General features: G+C 47.3%; 1 protein-coding gene across 1 annotated transcript in view; it reads left to right on the top strand.

The window, feature by feature from the left end:
* Positions 1-18,360, top strand: part of CCDC103 (coiled-coil domain containing 103) — a 33,345-nt gene that overhangs the window by 3,109 nt on the left and 11,876 nt on the right. The window contains exon 2 of the mRNA XM_038385267.2: positions 10,255-10,406. Within this exon, the coding sequence (XP_038241195.1) occupies positions 10,264-10,406 (143 nt within the window). The 5' untranslated portion in view covers positions 10,255-10,263. The remainder of the gene's footprint in view (positions 1-10,254; positions 10,407-18,360) is intronic.

Below are 18,360 nucleotides of genomic sequence, written 5' to 3'. Positions count from 1 at the left end.
TCCAGGCTGAGGTTGATGGTGGGATGGAAATTGTTGAAATCATGGTGGAATTCCTCAAGAGCTTCTTTTCCATGGGTCCAGATGATGAAGATGTCATCAATGTAGCGCAAGTAGAGTAGGGGCATTAGGGAACGAGAGCTGAGGAAGCGTTGTTCTAAGTCAGCCATAAAATGTTGGCATACTGTGGGGCCATGCGGGTACCCATCGCAGTGCCGCTGATTTGAAGGTATACATTGTCACCAAATGTGAAATAGTTATGGGTCAGGACAAAGTCACAAAGTTCTGCCACCAGGTTAGCCGTGACAGTATCGGGGATACTGTTCCTGACGGCTTGTAGTCCATCTTTGTGTGGAATGTTGGTGTAGAGGGCTTCTACATCCATAGTGGCTAGGATGGTGTTTTTAGGAAGATCACCAATGGACTGTAGTTTCCTCAGGAAATCGGTGGTGTCTCGAGATAGCTGGGAGTGCTGGTAACGAAGGGCCTGAGGAGGGAGTCTACATAGCCAGACAATCCTGCTGTCAGGGTGCCAATGCCTGAGATGATGGGGCGTCCAGGATTTCCAGGTTTATGGATCTTGGGTAGCAGATAGAATACCCCAGGTCCTGGCTCCAGGGGTGTGTCTGTGCGGATTTGTTCTTGTGCTTTTTCAGGGAGTTTCTTGAGCAAATGCTGTAGTTTCTTTGGTAACTCTCAGTGGGATCAGAGGGTAATGGCTTGTAGAAAGTGGTGTTGGAGAGCTGCCTAGTAGCCTCTTGTTCATACTCTGACCTATTCATGATGACGACAGCACCTCCTTTGTCAGCCTTTTTGATTATGATGTCAGAGTTGTTTCTGAGGCTGTGGATGGCACTGTGTTCTGCATGGCTGAGGTTATGGGTAAGCGATGCTGCTTTTCCACAATTTCAGCTCGTGCACGTCGGCGGAAGCACTCTATGTAGAAATCCAGGCTGCTGTTTCGACCTTCAGGAGGAGTCCACCTAGAATCCTTCTTTTGTAGTGTTGGCAGGAAGGTCTCTGTGGGTTAATATGTTGGTCAGAGGTGTGTTGGAAATATTCCTTGAGTCTGAGACGTCGAAAATAGGATTCTAGGTCACCACAGAACTGTATCATGTTCGTGGGGGTGGAGGGGCAAAAGGAGAGGCCCGAGATAGGACAGATTCTTCCGCTGGGCTAAGAGTATAGTTGGATAGATTAACAATATTGCTGGGTGGGTTACGGGAACCATTGTTGTGGCCCCTTGTGGCATATAGTAGTTTAGATAGCTTAGTGTCCTTTTTCTTTTGTAGAGAATCAAAGTGTGTTTTGTAAATGGCTTGTCTAGTTTTTGTAAAGTCCAGCCACGAGGAAGTTTGTGTGGAAGGTTGGTTCTTTATGAGAGTATCCAGTTTTGAGAGCTCATTCTTAATCTTTCCCTGTTTGCTGTAGAGGATGTTGATCAGGTGGTTCCGCAGTTTCCTTGAGAGTGTGTGGCACAAGCTGTCAGCACGAAAGCTTATGCTCTAATAAATTTGTTAGTCTCTAAGGTGCCACAAGTACTCCTTTCTTTTTGCGAATACAGACTAACACGGCTGCTACTCTGAAACCAAGAATATCAGAGGAACAGTGGGGGGTGGGATGGGGGGGAGAAATACCATGGGGAAATAGTTTTACTTTGTGTAATGACTCATCCATTCCCAGTCTCTATTCAAGCCTAAGTTAATTGTATCCAGTTTGCAAATTAATTCCAATTCAGCAGTCTCTCTTTGGAGTCTGTTTTTGAAGCTTTTTGTTGAAGTATAGCCACTCTTAGGTCTGTGATCGAGTGACCAGAGAGATTGAAGTGTTCTCCAACTGGTTTTGAATGTTATAATTCTTGACGTCTGATTTGTGTCCATTCATTCTTTTACGTAGAGACTGTCCAGTTTGGCCAATGTACATGGCAGAGGGGCATTGCTGGCACATGATGGCATATATCACATTGGTAGATGCACAGGTGAACGAGCCTCTGATAGTGTGGCTGATGTGATTAGGCCCTATGATGGTATCCCCTGAATAGATATGTGGACAGAGTTGGCAACGGGCTTTGTTGCAAGGATAGGTTCCTGGGTTAGTGGTTCTGTTGTGTGGTGTGTGGTTGCTGGTGAGTATTTGCTTCAGATTGGGGGGCTGTCTGTAAGCAAGGACTGGTCTGTCTCCCAAGATCTGAGAGAGCGATGGCTCGTCCTTCAGGATAGGTTGTAGATCCTTGATGATGCGTTGGAGGGGTTTTAGTTGGGGGCTGAAGGTGATGGCTAGTGGCGTTCTGTTGTTTCTTTGTTGGGCCTGTCCTGTAGTAGGTGACTTCTGGGTACTCTTCTGGCTCTGTCAATCTGTTTCTTCACTTCAGCAGGTGGGTACTGTAGTTGTAGGAATGCATGATAGAGATCTTGTAGGTGTTTGTCTCTGTCTGAGGGGTTGGAGCAAATGCGGTTATATCGTAGCGCTTGGCTGTAGACAATGGATCGAGTGGTATGATCTGGATGAAAGCTAGAGGCATGTAGGTAGGAATAGCGGTCAGTAGGTTTCCGATATAGGGTGGTGTTTATGTGACCATCGCTTATTAGCACCGTAGTGTCCAGGAAGTGGATCTCTTGTGTGGACTGGTCCAGGCTGAGGTTGATGGTGGGATGGAAATTGTTGAAATCATGGTGGAATTCCTCAAGAGCTTCTTTTCCATGGGTCCAGATGATGAAGATGTCATCAATGTAGCGCAAGTAGAGTAGGGGCATTAGGGAACGAGAGCTGAGGAAGCGTTGTTCTAAGTCAGCCATAAAAATGTTGGCATACTGTGGGGCCATGCGGGTACCCATCGCAGTGCCGCTGATTTGAAGGTATACATTGTCACCAAATGTGAAATAGTTATGGGTCAGGACAAAGTCACAAAGTTCTGCCACCAGGTTAGCCGTGACAGTATCGGGGATACTGTTCCTGACGGCTTGTAGTCCATCTTTGTGTGGAATGTTGGTGTAGAGGGCTTCTACATCCATAGTGGCTAGGATGGTGTTTTTAGGAAGATCACCAATGGACTGTAGTTTCCTCAGGAAATCGGTGGTGTCTCGAAGATAGCTGGGAGTGCTGGTAACGAAGGGCCTGAGGAGGGAGTCTACATAGCCAGACAATCCTGCTGTCAGGGTGCCAATGCCTGAGATGATGGGGCGTCCAGGATTTCCAGGTTTATGGATCTGGGGTAGCAGATAGAATACCCCAGGTCCTGGCTCAGGGGTGTGTCTGTGCGGATTTGTTCTTGTGCTTTTTCAGGGAGTTTCTTGAGCAAATGCTGTAGTTTCTTTTGGTAACTCTCAGTGGGATCAGAGGGTAATGGCTTGTAGAAAGTGGTGTTGGAGAGCTGCCTAGTAGCCTCTTGTTCATACTCTGACCTATTCATGATGACGACAGCACCTCCTTTGTCAGCCTTTTTGATTATGATGTCAGAGTTGTTTCTGAGGCTGTGGATGGCACTGTGTTCTGCATGGCTGAGGTTATGGGGTAAGCGATGCTGCTTTTCCACAATTTCAGCTCGTGCACGTCGGCGGAAGCAGTCTATGTAGAAATCCAGGCTGCTGTTTCGACCTTCAGGAGGAGTCCACCTAGAATCCTTCTTTTTGTAGTGTTGGCAGGAAGGTCTCTGTGGGTTAATATGTTGGTCAGAGGTGTGTTGGAAATATTCCTTGAGTCTGAGACGTCGAAAATAGGATCTAGGTCACCACAGAACTGTATCATGTTCGTGGGGGTGGAGGGGCAAAAGGAGAGGCCCCGAGATAGGACAGATTCTTCCGCTGGGCTAAGAGTATAGTTGGATAGATTAACAATATTGCTGGGTGGGTTACGGGAACCATTGTTGTGGCCCCTTGTGGCATATAGTAGTTTAGATAGCTTAGTGTCCTTTTCTTTTGTAGAGAATCAAAGTGTGTTTTGTAAATGGCTTGTCTAGTTTTTGTAAAGTCCAGCCACGAGGAAGTTTGTGTGGAAGGTTGGTTCTTTATGAGAGTATCCAGTTTGAGAGCTCATTCTTAATCTTTCCCTGTTTGCTGTAGAGGATGTTGATCAGGTGGTTCCGCAGTTTCCTTGAGAGTGTGTGGCACAAGCTGTCAGCACGAAAGCTTATGCTCTAATAAATTTGTTAGTCTCTAAGGTGCCACAAGTACTCCTTTTCTTTTTGCGAATACAGACTAACACGGCTGCTACTCTGAAACCAAGAATATCAGAGGAACAGTGGGGGGTGGGATGGGGGGGAGAAATACCATGGGGAAATAGTTTTACTTTGTGTAATGACTCATCCATTCCCAGTCTCTATTCAAGCCTAAGTTAATTGTATCCAGTTTGCAAATTAATTCCAATTCAGCAGTCTCTCTTTGGAGTCTGTTTTTGAAGCTTTTTTGTTGAAGTATAGCCACTCTTAGGTCTGTGATCGAGTGACCAGAGAGATTGAAGTGTTCTCCAACTGGTTTTTGAATGTTATAATTCTTGACGTCTGATTTGTGTCCATTCATTCTTTTACGTAGAGACTGTCCAGTTTGGCCAATGTACATGGCAGGGGGGCATTGCTGGCACATGATGGCATATATCACATTGGTAGATGCGCAGGTGAACGAGCCTCTGATAGTGTGGCTGATGTGATTAGGCCCTATGATGGTATCCCCTGAATAGATATGTGGACAGAGTTGGCAACGGGCTTTGTTGCAAGGATAGGTTCCTGGGTTAGTGGTTCTGTTGTGTGGTGTGTGGTTGCTGGTGAGTATTTGCTTCAGATTGGGGGGCTGTCTGTAAGCAAGGACTGGTCTGTCTCCCAAGATCTGAGAGAGCGATGGCTCGTCCTTCAGGATAGGTTGTAGATCCTTGATGATGCGTTGGAGGGGTTTTAGTTGGGGGCTGAAGGTGATGGCTAGTGGCGTTCTGTTGTTTTCTTTGTTGGGCCTGTCCTGTAGTAGGTGATTTCTGGGTACTCTTCTGGCTCTGTCAATCTGTTTCTTCACTTCAGCAGGTGGGTACTGTAGTTGTAGGAATGCATGATAGAGATCTTGTAGGTGTTTCACGGCTGCTACTCTGAAACCTGTGATTATGCAAGGCACTGAATTTAGCCGTATAGAGTGGAAATCTGTCAACTTCATGAAAAAACTCGCACAGATACAGACAGACATCATCTTCCTCTCCAAATGCAAACAGATGGACATCATACCGAAAGGACTGAAGGTAAAAAATCCATTACAATCTACATACCACACAGACTATGCTGACAGCTTGTGCCACACACTCTCAAGGAAACTGCGGAACCACCTGATCAATATCCTCTACAGCAAACAGGGAAAGATTAAGAATGAGCTCTCAAAACTGGATACTCTCATAAAGAACCAACCTTCCACACAAACTTCCTCGTGGCTGGACTTTACAAAAACTAGACAAGCCATTTACAAAACACACTTTGATTCCCTACAAAAGAAAAAGGACACTAAGCTATCTAAACTACTATATGCCACAAGGGGCCACAACAATGGTTCCCGTAACCCACCCAGCAATATTGTTAATCTATCCAACTATACTCTTAACCCAGCGGAAGAATCTGTCCTATCTCGGGGCCTCTCCTTTTGCCCCTCCACCCCCACGAACATGATACAGTTCTGTGGTGACCTAGAATCCTATTTTCGACATCTCAGACTCAAGGAATATTTCCAACACACCTCTGACCAACATATTAACCCACAGAGACCTTCCTGCCAACACTACAAAAAGAAGGATTCTGGGTGGACTCCTCCTGAAGGTCGAAACAGCAGCCTGGATTTCTACATAGACTGCTTCCGCCGACGTGCACGAGCTGAAATTGTGGAAAAGCAGCATCGCTTACCCCATAACCTCAGCCATGCAGAACACAGTGCCATCCACAGCCTCAGAAACAACTCTGACATCATAATCAAAATGGCTGACAAAGGAGGTGCTGTCGTCATCATGAATAGGTCAGAGTATGAACAAGAGGCTACTAGGCAGCTCTCCAACACCACTTTCTACAAGCCATTACCCTCTGATCCCACTGAGAGTTACCAAAAGAAACTGAGTACTTGTGGCACCTTAGAGACTAACAAATTTATTAGAGCATAAGCTTTCGTGAGCTACAGCTCACTTCATCGGATGCATTCGATGAAGTGAGCTGTAGCTCACGAAAGCTTATGCTCTAATAAATTTGTTAGTCTCTAAGGTGCCACAAGTACTCCTTTTCTTTTTGCGAATACAGACTAACACGGCTGCTACTCTGAAACCTGTCAAAAGAAACTACACCATTTGCTCAAGAAACTCCCTGAAAAAGCACAAGAACAAATCCGCACAGACACACCCCTGGAGCCAGGACCTGGGGTATTCTATCTGCTACCCAAGATCCATAAACCTGGAAATCCTGGACGCCCCATCATCTCAGGCATTGGCACCCTGACAGCAGGATTGTCTGGCTATGTAGACTCCCTCCTCAGGCCCTTCGTTACCAGCACTCCCAGCTGTCTTCGAGACACCACTGACTTCCTGAGGAAACTACAATCCATTGGTGATCTTCCTAAAAACACCATCCTAGCCACTATGGATGTAGAAACCTCTACACCAACATTCCACACAAAGATGGACTACAAGCCGTCAGGAACAGTATCCCCGATACTGTCACGGCTAACCTGGTGGCAGAACTTTGTGACTTTGTCCTGACCCATAACTATTTCACATTTGGTGACAATGTATACCTTCAAATCAGCGGCACTGCGATGGGTACCCGCATGGCCCCACAGTATGCCAACATTTTTATGGCTGACTTAGAACAACGCTTCCTCAGCTCTCGTTCCCTAATGCCCCTACTCTACTTGCGCTACATTGATGACATCTTCATCATCTGGACCCATGGAAAAGAAGCTCTTGAGGAATTCCACCATGATTTCAACAATTTCCATCCCACCATCAACCTCAGCCTGGACCAGTCCACACAAGAGATCCACTTCCTGGACACTACGGTGCTAATAAGCGATGGTCACATAAACACCACCCTATATCGGAAACCTACTGACCGCTATTCCTACCTACATGCCTCTAGCTTTCATCCAGATCATACCACTCGATCCATTGTCTACAGCCAAGCGCTACGATATAACCGCATTTGCTCCAACCCCTCAGACAGAGACAAACACCTACAAGATCTCTATCATGCATTCCTACAACTACAATACCCACCTGCTGAAGTGAAGAAACAGATTGACAGAGCCAGAAGAGTACCCAGAAGTCACCTACTACAGGACAGGCCCAACAAAGAAAACAACAGAACGCCACTAGCCATCACCTTCAGCCCCCAACTAAAACCCCTCCAACGCATCATCAAGGATCTACAACCTATCCTGAAGGACGAGCCATCGCTCTCTCAGATCTTGGGAGACAGACCAGTCCTTGCTTACAGACAGCCCCCCAATCTGAAGCAAATACTCACCAGCAACCACACACCACACAACAGAACCACTAACCCAGGAACCTATCCTTGCAACAAAGCCCGTTGCCAACTCTGTCCACATATCTATTCAGGGGATACCATCATAGGGCCTAATCACATCAGCCACACTATCAGAGGCTCGTTCACCTGCGCATCTACCAATGTGATATATGCCATCATGTGCCAGCAATGCCCCTCTGCCATGTACATTGGCCAAACTGGACAGTCTCTACGTAAAAGAATGAATGGACACAAATCAGACGTCAAGAATTATAACATTCAAAAACCAGTTGGAGAACACTTCAATCTCTCTGGTCACTCGATCACAGACCTAAGAGTGGCTATCCTTCAACAAAAAAGCTTCAAAAACAGACTCCAACGAGAGACTGCTGAATTGGAATTAATTTGCAAACTGGATACAATTAACTTAGGCTTGAATAGAGACTGGGAATGGATGAGTCATTACACAAAGTAAAACTATTTCCCCATGGTATTTCTCCCTCCCACCCCACCCCCCACTGTTCCTCTGATATTCTTGTTAACTGCTGGAATTAGCCTACCTGCTTGTCACCATGAAAGGTTTTCCTCCTTCCCCCCCCTGCTGTTGGTGATGGCTTATCTTAAGTGATCACTCTCCTTACAGTGTGTATGATAAACCCATTGTTTCATGTTCTCTGTGTGTGTGTATATAAATCTCTCCTCTGTTTTTTCCACCAAATGCATCCGATGAAGTGAGCTGTAGCTCACGAAAGCTTATGCTCTAATAAATTTGTTAGTCTCTAAGGTGCCACAAGTCCTCCTTTTCTTTTTGCGAATACAGACTAACACGGCTGCTACTCTGAATCCTTTACCTTTAATGGCCCCTTAGAATAAGTGAAAAGAAAAGGAGTACCGGTGGCACCTTAGAGACTAACAAATTTATTAGAGCATAAGCTTTCGTGAGCTACATCCGATGCATCCATTATGCTCAAATAAATTTGTTAGTCTCTAAGGTGCCACAAGTCCTCCTTTTCTTTTTTACAAAAAGTAATTTTCCCTCTGCTGATACTCACACCTTCCAGTCAACTGCTGGAAATGGGCCACCTTGATTGCATTGGCCTCATTAGCACTACAAAAGTAATTTTACCTCCCTTGATATTCACCCCTTCTTGTCAACTGTTGAGAATTGGTTACTTCCACCTTAATTGAATTGGCTCGTTAGCACTGACCCCCCACTTCATAAGGAAACTCCCATCTTTTCATGTGCTATAATATATATTCTTCTTACTGTATTTTTCACTTCATGCATTTGATGAAGTAGGTTTTAGCCCACGAAAGCTTATGCCCAAATAAATTTGTTAGTCTGTAAGGTGCCCCAAGGACTCCTCATTGTTTTTGTTGATACAGACTCACACAGCTACCCCTCTGAAACCTGTCATTATGCTAAACAGTTAGCACTTATTCTAAGGTTTCAGAGTAGCAGCCGTGTTAGTCTGTATTCGCAAAAAGAAAAGGAGTACCGGTGGCACCTTAGAGACTAACAAATTTATTAGAGCATAAGCTTTCGTGAGCTACAGCTCACTTCATCGGATGCATTCGATGGAAAATACACTGCATGCTCAAATAAATTTGTTAGTCTCTAAGGTGCCACAAGTACTCCTTTTCTTTTTTGCGAATACAGACTAACACGACTGCTACTCTGAAACCTGTTATTACTTTTTGTAGTGACCCATCCACTCCAAGTCTTTATTCAGGCCTAACTGTTAGTCTCTAAGGTGCCACAAGGACTCCTCGTTATTTAGCATAAGTATCTGTTTAATCTTTTATTTACCTGTGACACTCTGAGTACCTCCCAACCCGAGGAAGAGCTCTGTGTAGCTTGAAAGCTTGTCTCTCAGCAACAGAAGCTGGTCCAATAAAAGATATTACCTTACCCACCTTGTCTCTCTAGCTTCTGTTAGTGAAAGAGACAAGCTTTTGAGCTACACAGAGCTTTTCTTCAGCACTTTGAAAATAAAACACAGGGTGCCACACCCTTATGCACTTTGAAAAGTACCTTACTCCATGAGTACTGCCATTGAAATAAAGGGTAACATGCTACTCAACATGAGGAAGCCTGCCTTACTGGCACATAGTGTTTTTATTTTCAGTGTCTGTATCTGACCCTGAATATTGTTAAGAGTATGTGTGAACTGTAATTTTTTTTTATACTTTATGGGAACGTGACCCTTGCCATTCTTTTTGACCCTTAGGCTTTATTAACTGTAACATTCTTAGTCTGTATTTTTAGCAAAGTTTATATCCTGGCAGTCTTAAGTCAACGTTTAGGGTGTCTGATGATAGTGATATACAATGATGCCTGTTTTCAGTGACTAAATGGGAGTCCAGAATAAAAACATTTGTGTAGTAGAGGCTGATCTTTAACTACAGGTTAAACAAAATTGCACTGGAAAATTTGGGCAAACTTCAGGGGTGCTGGAACAATTTGTATAGTGGGGGTGCTGAGACCCATTGATCCAAACTGTAAACCCTGTATATAATGGAAACCACTTCAAGTCGGGGTGCTGCAGCACCCCCAAGACCCTTAGTTCCAGCACCTATGGCATACTTTGAAGGGATTATTTAAGACAGGAGTTTGCCAGGCTGAGGTGGGATCATTGACTCATGACACGCTGTATTATTAGTTACTTATAGTGAGTCTAACAAGAACTCTAGTGATGAAATGGATAGATGGGAAAGAGTGAGGAGTATCTCTTGTATGATGCTTATGCACCTAAAGTCACTCTCATGGTTATATGTGTTGCTCTTAGGTTTTTGAAATGGAGGAAACTGGAGCAATAGATTTTTGTGCTTTAGAGAGAGAACTGCAGGCTGCTGTTGCTGCTGATGAAAAGTATCAAAGAGAAAATGATGCCAAGTTCCGAGCCATTCACCAGAAGGTGGCATCCTATGAAGAATTCAGGTTTGCAGGATTTTGTTTTCTATGGAGAATCACAAAATTGGGAATATAACAATCAAATGTTTCTTTCATCAGGATGAAAATTTAATATTAGATAATCAGAGAATCAGAGAAATGTAGGACTGGACGGTAGCTTGATAGGTCATCTAGTATAGTAGTCCCTTGTGCTGAGGCAGGAGTTACTTTTATCTAGATCAGGGGTGGCCAGCCTGTGGCTCCTGAGCCACATGCGGCTCTTCAGAAGTTAATATGCAGCTCCTTGTATAGGCACCAACTCTGGGGCTAGAGCTACAGGCGCTAACTTTCCAGTGTGCCGGGGGGGGTGCTCGCTGCTCAAACCCTGGCTCTGCCACAGGCCCTGTCCCCACTCCACCCCTTCCTGCCCCCTCCTTTGAGCCTGCCATGCCCTCGCTCCTCCCCGAGCCTCCTGCACAGCACGAAACAGCTGATCAGGAGGTGTGGGGAGGGAGGAGGAGGTGCTGATTGGCGGAGCTGCCAGTGGGCAGGAGGCGTTGGGAGCAGGGGGTGGGGCTGATGTGGGGCTGCTGACGTATTACTGTGGCTCTTTGGCAATGTACATTGGTAAATTCTGGCTCCTCCTCAGGCTGGCCACCCCTGATCTAGATCATCCCTGACAGGTGTTTGTCTGACCTGTTCTTAAAAACCTCCAATGACAGAGATTCCACAACCTCCCTACATAATTTGTTCCAGTGCTTAACTACCTATATACGTAGGCAGTTTTTCCTAATGTCTACTCTTCTCCCTTCTTACAATTTAAGACCATTACTTTTTGTCCTGTCCTCAGTGATTGAGAACAATTTATCCTCTTTAAAGCAACCTCCTCTTTAAAACAACCTTTTACGTAATTGAAGACTGTTATCATGTCCCCCATCAGTCTTTTCTTCTCCAGACTAAACAAACCCAATTTTTTCTATCTTTCCTTGTAGGCCTTATTTTCTAGGCTTTTAGTCATTTTTATTCCTCTCCTCTGGACTTTCTCCAATTTCTCAACATCTTTCCTGAAGTGCAGTGCCCAGAACTGGACACAATACTTCAGTTGGGGCCTTATCAGTGCTGACTAGACTGGAAGAATTACTTTTGGTGTCTTGTTGCAACGCTCCTGCTAATATATCCCAGAATGATGTTCACTTTTTTCTTTTCTGCAATACTCCTTCCAAGGCAGTCATTTCCCATTTTGTATTTGTGCAACTGATTATTCCTTCCTAAGTGTATTACTTTGCATTTGTCCTTACTGAATTTCATCCTGTTCACTTCAGACCATTTCTTCAGTTTGTCAAGATTATTTTGAATTCTAAACCTGTCCTCCAAAGCACTTGCAACCCCTCCCAGCTTGGCATCATATGCCAATTGTATAAGTGTACTCACTATGCCATTATCCAAATAATTTGTGAAGATACTGAACAGAACCAGACCCAGGACAGATCCCTGTGAGACCCCACTCGATATGCCCTTCTAGCTTGACTGTGACTACTCTCTGAGTATATTTTTCCAACCAGTTATCATCCATCTTATATAGGTTTGTCTAGGCCAGAGCTAGGCAAACTACAACCTGCGGGCCACATGCAGCCCACGGGACCATCCTGCCTGGCCCTTGAGCTCCTGGCCGGGGAGGCTAGCCACCAGCCCCACCCCTATCCCTGCTGCTCCCCCCTCCCCCCGTAGTTACGCCGCTACATGGGCAGCACATCTGGCTCCATCCGGGCAGCGGGGCTGTGAGCTCCTGCCATTCTGAGCGGCATGGAAAGGGGGCGGCGGGTGTCGGGTAGGGAGTCCCGGGGGGGAATGAGGGGACAGGGAGGAGTTGGATGGGGCAGAGGTTCGGGGAGGAGGGGTGGTCGGGGTCGGGGAACAGGACGGGTTGGATAAGGCATGGGAGTTCCGGGGGTCCTGTCAGAGAGCGGGGGTGTGGATAGGGGTTGGGGCAGTCCAGGGACAGGGAGCAGGGGGGGTTGGATAGGTGTGGGAGACCTGGGGGGCCGGTCAGGGGGTGGGGGTGTGGATAGGGGTTGGATAGGGGAGCGGGGGGGGTTAGATGGGGGGGGGCCAGTTGAGGCAGGGAGTGCCGGGAGGGGGTGGTCAAGGGACAAGGAGCAGGGGGGGTTGGACGGGTCGGAGGTTCTGAGGGGGACAGTCAGGGGGCAGGAAGTGGGGGGGGGCGGATATGGGGCGGGGGCCAGGCTGTTTGGGGAGCATAGCCTTCCCTATCCGGCCCTCCATACAGTTTCGTGCCCCGATGTGGCCCTTGGGCCAAAAAGTTTGCCCGCCCCGATCTAGGCTATATTTCTGTACTTTATTTATGAGAAGGTCATGTGAGACAGTATCAAAAGTCTCACTAAAGTTGAGATATATCATATCTACTGTGTCCCCTCATCCACAAGGCTTGTTACTCTGTCAAAGAAGGATACTAGATTGGTTTTACATGATTTGTTCTTGACAAATCCATTTTGACTGTTGCGTATCTCCTTATTATCTTCTAGGTGCTTACAAATGGATTGATTGATTATTTTTGCTCCATTAGCTTCCTGGATAACAAAGTTAAGCTGACTTTGTTACTCCTGAGGGCATTCTGCGCCAAAAAGTTAAAAATTCTGCGCACAATATTTTAAAATTCTGCAAGTGTTATCTGTCATTAAATAAATGCAGAGGCTCCAGCATGGCAGTGGGGAACACGGACCACTGGCTGCACAAAGGTGGGAGATCACCTAGCAGCTCCCCCACTCCTAGGACATGGACTCAGCTGACTCAGACACAGCACAAGGTCTGGGCCTGCCCCAGAAACACCGTGGGATCTTGCCCCGCTGTGCCAGGCGCACCAGGTGTGGGGGGCAGGCAGGCTCAACTAGGCAGGATTCAAGTGTAGAGGGGCTCAGTATAGAGGGATCCAGGTGTGGAGTGAGAGGATTCTGTGTGGGACAATCTAGGTGCAGGCAGCTCAGTGGGGGGTCTAGCTGTGGGGGGATCTGGATGCACAGAGGCTCGTTGGGGGGGCGGGTTCCAGGTGCAGAGGCAATGGGACTCTGCAGGGGCTTCCAGGTGAAGGTGGTTGGGGCTCAGCGGAGGGGTCTGTGTGCTGGGGAGTGGGGCTTGGTGGAGTGGGGGTCTGGGTGCAGCTAGTTGGAAGGTCAATGGCATGGGGGTATGAATGTGGGGGCTCAGGGTGGTGCAGTGGGTGGGAGTTTGAGTGCAGTGGGAGATGGTCTGGGTGTGGGGGGTGGGGGGCCGGAGGCAGGGGATCTGGGTGCAGGGAGGCTCCAGATGCAGGGATTGAGGTTCAGTGGGGTGGGGTTTGGGTATGAAGGGCTGGGGGGTTCTGGGTGTACTGGGTGAGGCTTGGCAGGGGTGTCTGAGTAGGAGAGGTCCAGATGCACAAGGGTTGGGTGTATGGGGGAGCAGCTCCCCCCATAGCTGAGGAAGCAGGGGAGGATGCTGAGCTTCCTGCAGCTGGGAGAGATTTCTGGTGGTGGTTCTGACACAGCCCCAGCCACTGCTTGCAGGGGAAGAGGAAGTCCCATCCTCTCCTGCCTCCAGCTCAGCCAGGACTAGCAGCTGATCCTGGCTCAGGATAGGAGCCACTGGCAGGGTGTCCCCAGCCCTGCGGTGATTTACCTCTCTGCCGGCTGCCTGAAACAATGTATTTGTGTAGCTAGGGAGTGGTGTGTGACTGCTCTTGCAGCTTCCCTGTCAGAAAGTCATTTTTCTGTGGGGGACATGAATTCTGCGTATACACAGTGGCATGGAATTCTCCCAGGAGTAAAAACTTGTCTATAATTCCCTGGATTGTCCTTAATTCTCCTTTTTATAGCTAGATATTATATTTGCCCTTTTCCAGTTCTCTGGGATCTCTCCTGTCTTCCATGAGTTTTCAGAGATAATTGCTAATGTCTCAGATATCTCCTCAGTCAGCTCTTTGAGTCTTTTAGGATGTATTTCATCAGGCTCTGCTGACATAAAGACATCTGACTTGTCTAAGGCTTTGTCTACCCTGGGAAGTGAAAGTCAAAACTTTTGTCGTTCAGAGGTGTTAAAAAAACAGCCCCCAAATGACAAAAGTTGTGCTGATGACAAGCACCGGTGTGAACAGCGCGTTGTCGGCAGGAGCACTCTCCTGCCGACAACGCTAACATTGCTAGCTGGGGTGGAAGTTTTTTGGCGGGAGAGCTCTCCTGCTGACAAACAGTGGCTACACTGTGCGCCTTTTAGCAGCATGGCTGTAGAGGCGCAGCCGTGTCGCTAAAAGCTTCGTAGTGTAGACATAGCCTGAGCCCTTCTCAACTTGTTCTTTCCCTATGTTAGCCTCCGATCCTACTTCATTTACACTGATTTTCACTATGTTAGTTGCACGATCACTCTAACCTTTCTGGTGAAAACTGAAGCAAAAAAGGCATTTAAAACTTTGGCTGTTGCTTCCTTTTCTGTTATTGTCTGTTCCGCTTCATTGAGTTATGGGCCTACCCAGTCCTTAGTCTTCCTCTTGTTTGTACTGTATTTGTAAAATGTTTTCTTAATACCCTCTATGTCTGTAGCCAGTTTAATATTGTTTTGTGCCTTGGCCTTTCTAATTTTGTCCCTACATAGAATCATAGAATCATAGAATATCAGGGTTGGAAGGGACCCCAGAAGGTCATCTAGTCCAACCCCCTGCTCAAAGCAGGACCAAGTCCCAGTTAAATCATCCTAGCCAGGGCTTTGTCAAGCCTGACCTTAAAAACCTCTAAGGAAGGAGATTCTACCACCTCCCTAGGTAACGCATTCCAGTGTTTCACCACCCTCTTAGTGAAAAAGTTTTTCCTAATATCCAATCTAAACCTCCCCCATTGCAACTTGAGACCATTACTCCTCGTTCTGTCATCTGCTACCATTGAGAACAGTCTAGAGCCATCCTCTTTGAAACCCCCTTTCAGGTAGTTGAAAGCAGCTATCAAATCCCCCCTCATTCTTCTCTTCCGCAGACTAAACAATCCCAGCTCCCTCAGCCTCTCCTCGTAAGTCATGTGCTCTAGACCCCTAATCATTTATGTTGCCCTTCGCTGTACTCTTTCCAATTTATCCACATCCTTCTTGTAGTGTGGGGCCCAAAACTGGACACAGTACTCCAGATGAGGCCTCACCAGTGTCGAATAGAGGGGAACGATCACGTCCCTCGATCTGCTCGCTATGCCCCTACTTATACATCCCAAAATGCCATTGGCCTTCTTGGCAACAAGGGCACACTGCTGACTCATATCCAGCTTCTCGTCCACTGTCACCCCTAGGTCCTTTTCCGCAGAACTGCTGCCGAGCCATTCGGTCCCTAGTCTGTAGCGGTGCATTGGATTCTTCCATCCTAAGTGCAGGACCCTGCACTTATCCTTATTGAACCTCATTAGATTTCTTTTGGCCCAATCCTCCAATTTGTCTAGGTCCTTCTGTATCCTATCCCTCCCCTCCAGCGTATCTACCACTCCTCCCAGTTTAGTATCATCCGCAAATTTGCTGAGAGTGCAATCCACACCATCCTCCAGATCATTTATGAAGATATTGAACAAAACGGGCCCCAGGACCGACCCCTGGGGCACTCCACTTGACACCGGCTGCCAACTAGACATGGAGCCATTGATCACTACCCGTTGAGCCCGACAATCTAGCCAGCTTTCTACCCACCTTATAGTGCATTCATCCGGCCCATACTTCCTTAACTTGCTGACAAGAATGCTGTGGGAGACCGTGTCAAAAGCTTTGCTAAAGTCAAGAAACAATACATCCACTGCTTTCCCTTCATCCACAGAACCAGTAATCTCATCATAAAAGGCGATTAGATTAGTCAGGCATGACCTTCCCTTGGTGAATCCATGCTGACTGTTCCTGATCACTTTCCTCTCCTCTAAGTGCTTCAGGATTGATTCTTTGAGGACCTGCTCCATGATTTTTCCAGGGACTGAGGTGAGGCTGACTGGCCTGTAGTTCCCAGGATCCTCCTTCTTCCCTTTTTTAAAGATGGGCACTACATTAGCCTTTTTCCAGTCATCCAGGACTTCCCCCGTTCGCCACGAGTTTTCAAAGATAATGGCCAAGGGCTCTGCAATCACAGCCGCCAATTCCTTCAGCACTCTCGGATGCAATTCGTCCGGCCCCATGGACTTGGGCACGTCCAGCTTTTCTAAATAGTCCCTAACCACCTCTATCTCTACAGAGGGCTGGCCATCTCTTCCCCATTTTGTGATGCCCAGCACAGCAGTCTGGGAGCTGACCTTGTTAGTGAAAACAGAGGCAAAAAAAGCATTGAGTACATTAGCTTTTTCCACATCCTCTGTCACTAGCTTGCCTTCCTCATTCAGTAAGGGGCCCACACTTTCCTTGGCTTTCTTCTTGTTGCCAACATACCTGAAGAAACCCTTCTTGTTACTCTTGACATCTCTTGCTAGCTGCAGCTCCAGGTGCGATTTGGCCCTCCTGATATCTTTCCTACATGCCCGAGCAATATTTTTATACTCTTCCCTGGTCATATGTCCAACCTTCCACTTCTTGTAAGCTTCTTTTTTATGTTTAAGATCCGCTAGGATTTCACCATTAAGCCAAGCTGGTCGCCTGCCATATTTACTATTCTTTCGACTCATCGGGATGGTTTGTCCCTGTAACCTCAACAGGGATTCCTTGAAATACAGCCAGCTCTCCTGGACTCCCTTCCCTTTCATGTTAGTCCCCCAGGGGATCCTGGCCATCTGTTCCCTGAGGGAGTCAAAGTCTGCTTTCCTGAAGTCCAGGGTCCGTATCCTGCTGCTTACCTTTCTTCCCTGCGTCAGGATCCTGAACTCAACCAACTCATGGTCACTGCCCCCAGATTCCCATCCACTTTTGCTTCCCCCACTAATTCTACCCGGTTTGTGAGCAGCAGGTCAAGAAAAGCGCTCCCCCTAGTTGGCTCCCCTAGCACTTGCACCAGGAAATTGTCCCCTACGCTTTCCAAAAACTTCCTGGATTGTCTATGCACCGCTGTATTGCTCTCCCAGCAGATATCAGGAAAATTAAAGTCACCCATGAGAATCAGGGCATGCGATCTAGTAGCTTCCGTGAGTTGCCGGAAGAAAGCCTCATCCACCTCATCCCCCTGGTCCGGTGGTCTATAGCAGACTCCCACCATGACATCACTCTTGTTGCACACACTTCTAAACTTAATCCAGAGACACTCAGGTTTTTCCACAGTTTCGTACCGGAGCTCTGAGCAGTCATACTGTTCCCTTACATACAGTGCTACTCCCCCACCTTTTCTGCCCTGCCTGTCCTTCCTGAACAGTTTATAACCATCCATGACTGTACTCCAGTCATGTGAGTTATCCCACCAAGTCTCTGTTATTCCAATCACGTCATAATTCCTTGACATCACCAGGACCTCCAGTTCTCCCTGCTTGTTTCCAAGGCTTTGTGCATTTGTATATAAGCACTTGAGATAACCTGTTGATCGCCCCTCATTCCCAGTAAGAGGCAGGAGCCCTCCCCTCACAGACATTCCTGCCTGTGCTTCCTCCCGGTATCCCGCTTTCCCACTTACCTCAGGGCTTTGGTCTCCTTCCCCCGGTGAACCTAGTTTAAAGCCCTCCTCACTAGGTTAGCCAGCCTGCTGGCAAAGATGTTCTTCCCTCTCTTCGTAAGATGGAGCCCGTCTCTGCCCAGCACTCCTCCTTCATGGAACACCATCCCATGGTCAAAGAATCCAAAGCCTTCTCTCCGACACCACCTGCGTAGCCATTCGTTGACCTCCACGATTCGACGGTCCCTACCCAGGCCTTTTCCTTCCACGGGAGGATGGACGAGAACACCACTTGCGCCTCCAACTCCTTTATCCTTCTTCCCAGAGCCACGTAGTCCGCAGTGATCTGCTCAAGGTCATTCTTGGCAGTATCATTGGTGCCCACGTGGAGAAGCAGGAAGGGGTAGCGATCCGAGGGCTTGATGAGTCTCG

The sequence above is a fragment of the Dermochelys coriacea genome, chromosome 27 (genome assembly GCF_009764565.3).
Source record: "Dermochelys coriacea isolate rDerCor1 chromosome 27, rDerCor1.pri.v4, whole genome shotgun sequence".
Classification (NCBI taxonomy): Eukaryota; Metazoa; Chordata; order Testudines; family Dermochelyidae; genus Dermochelys; species Dermochelys coriacea.
The sequence above is the reverse complement of the archived record's forward strand: the minus strand, read 5'-3'. Positions and strand labels throughout refer to the sequence as shown.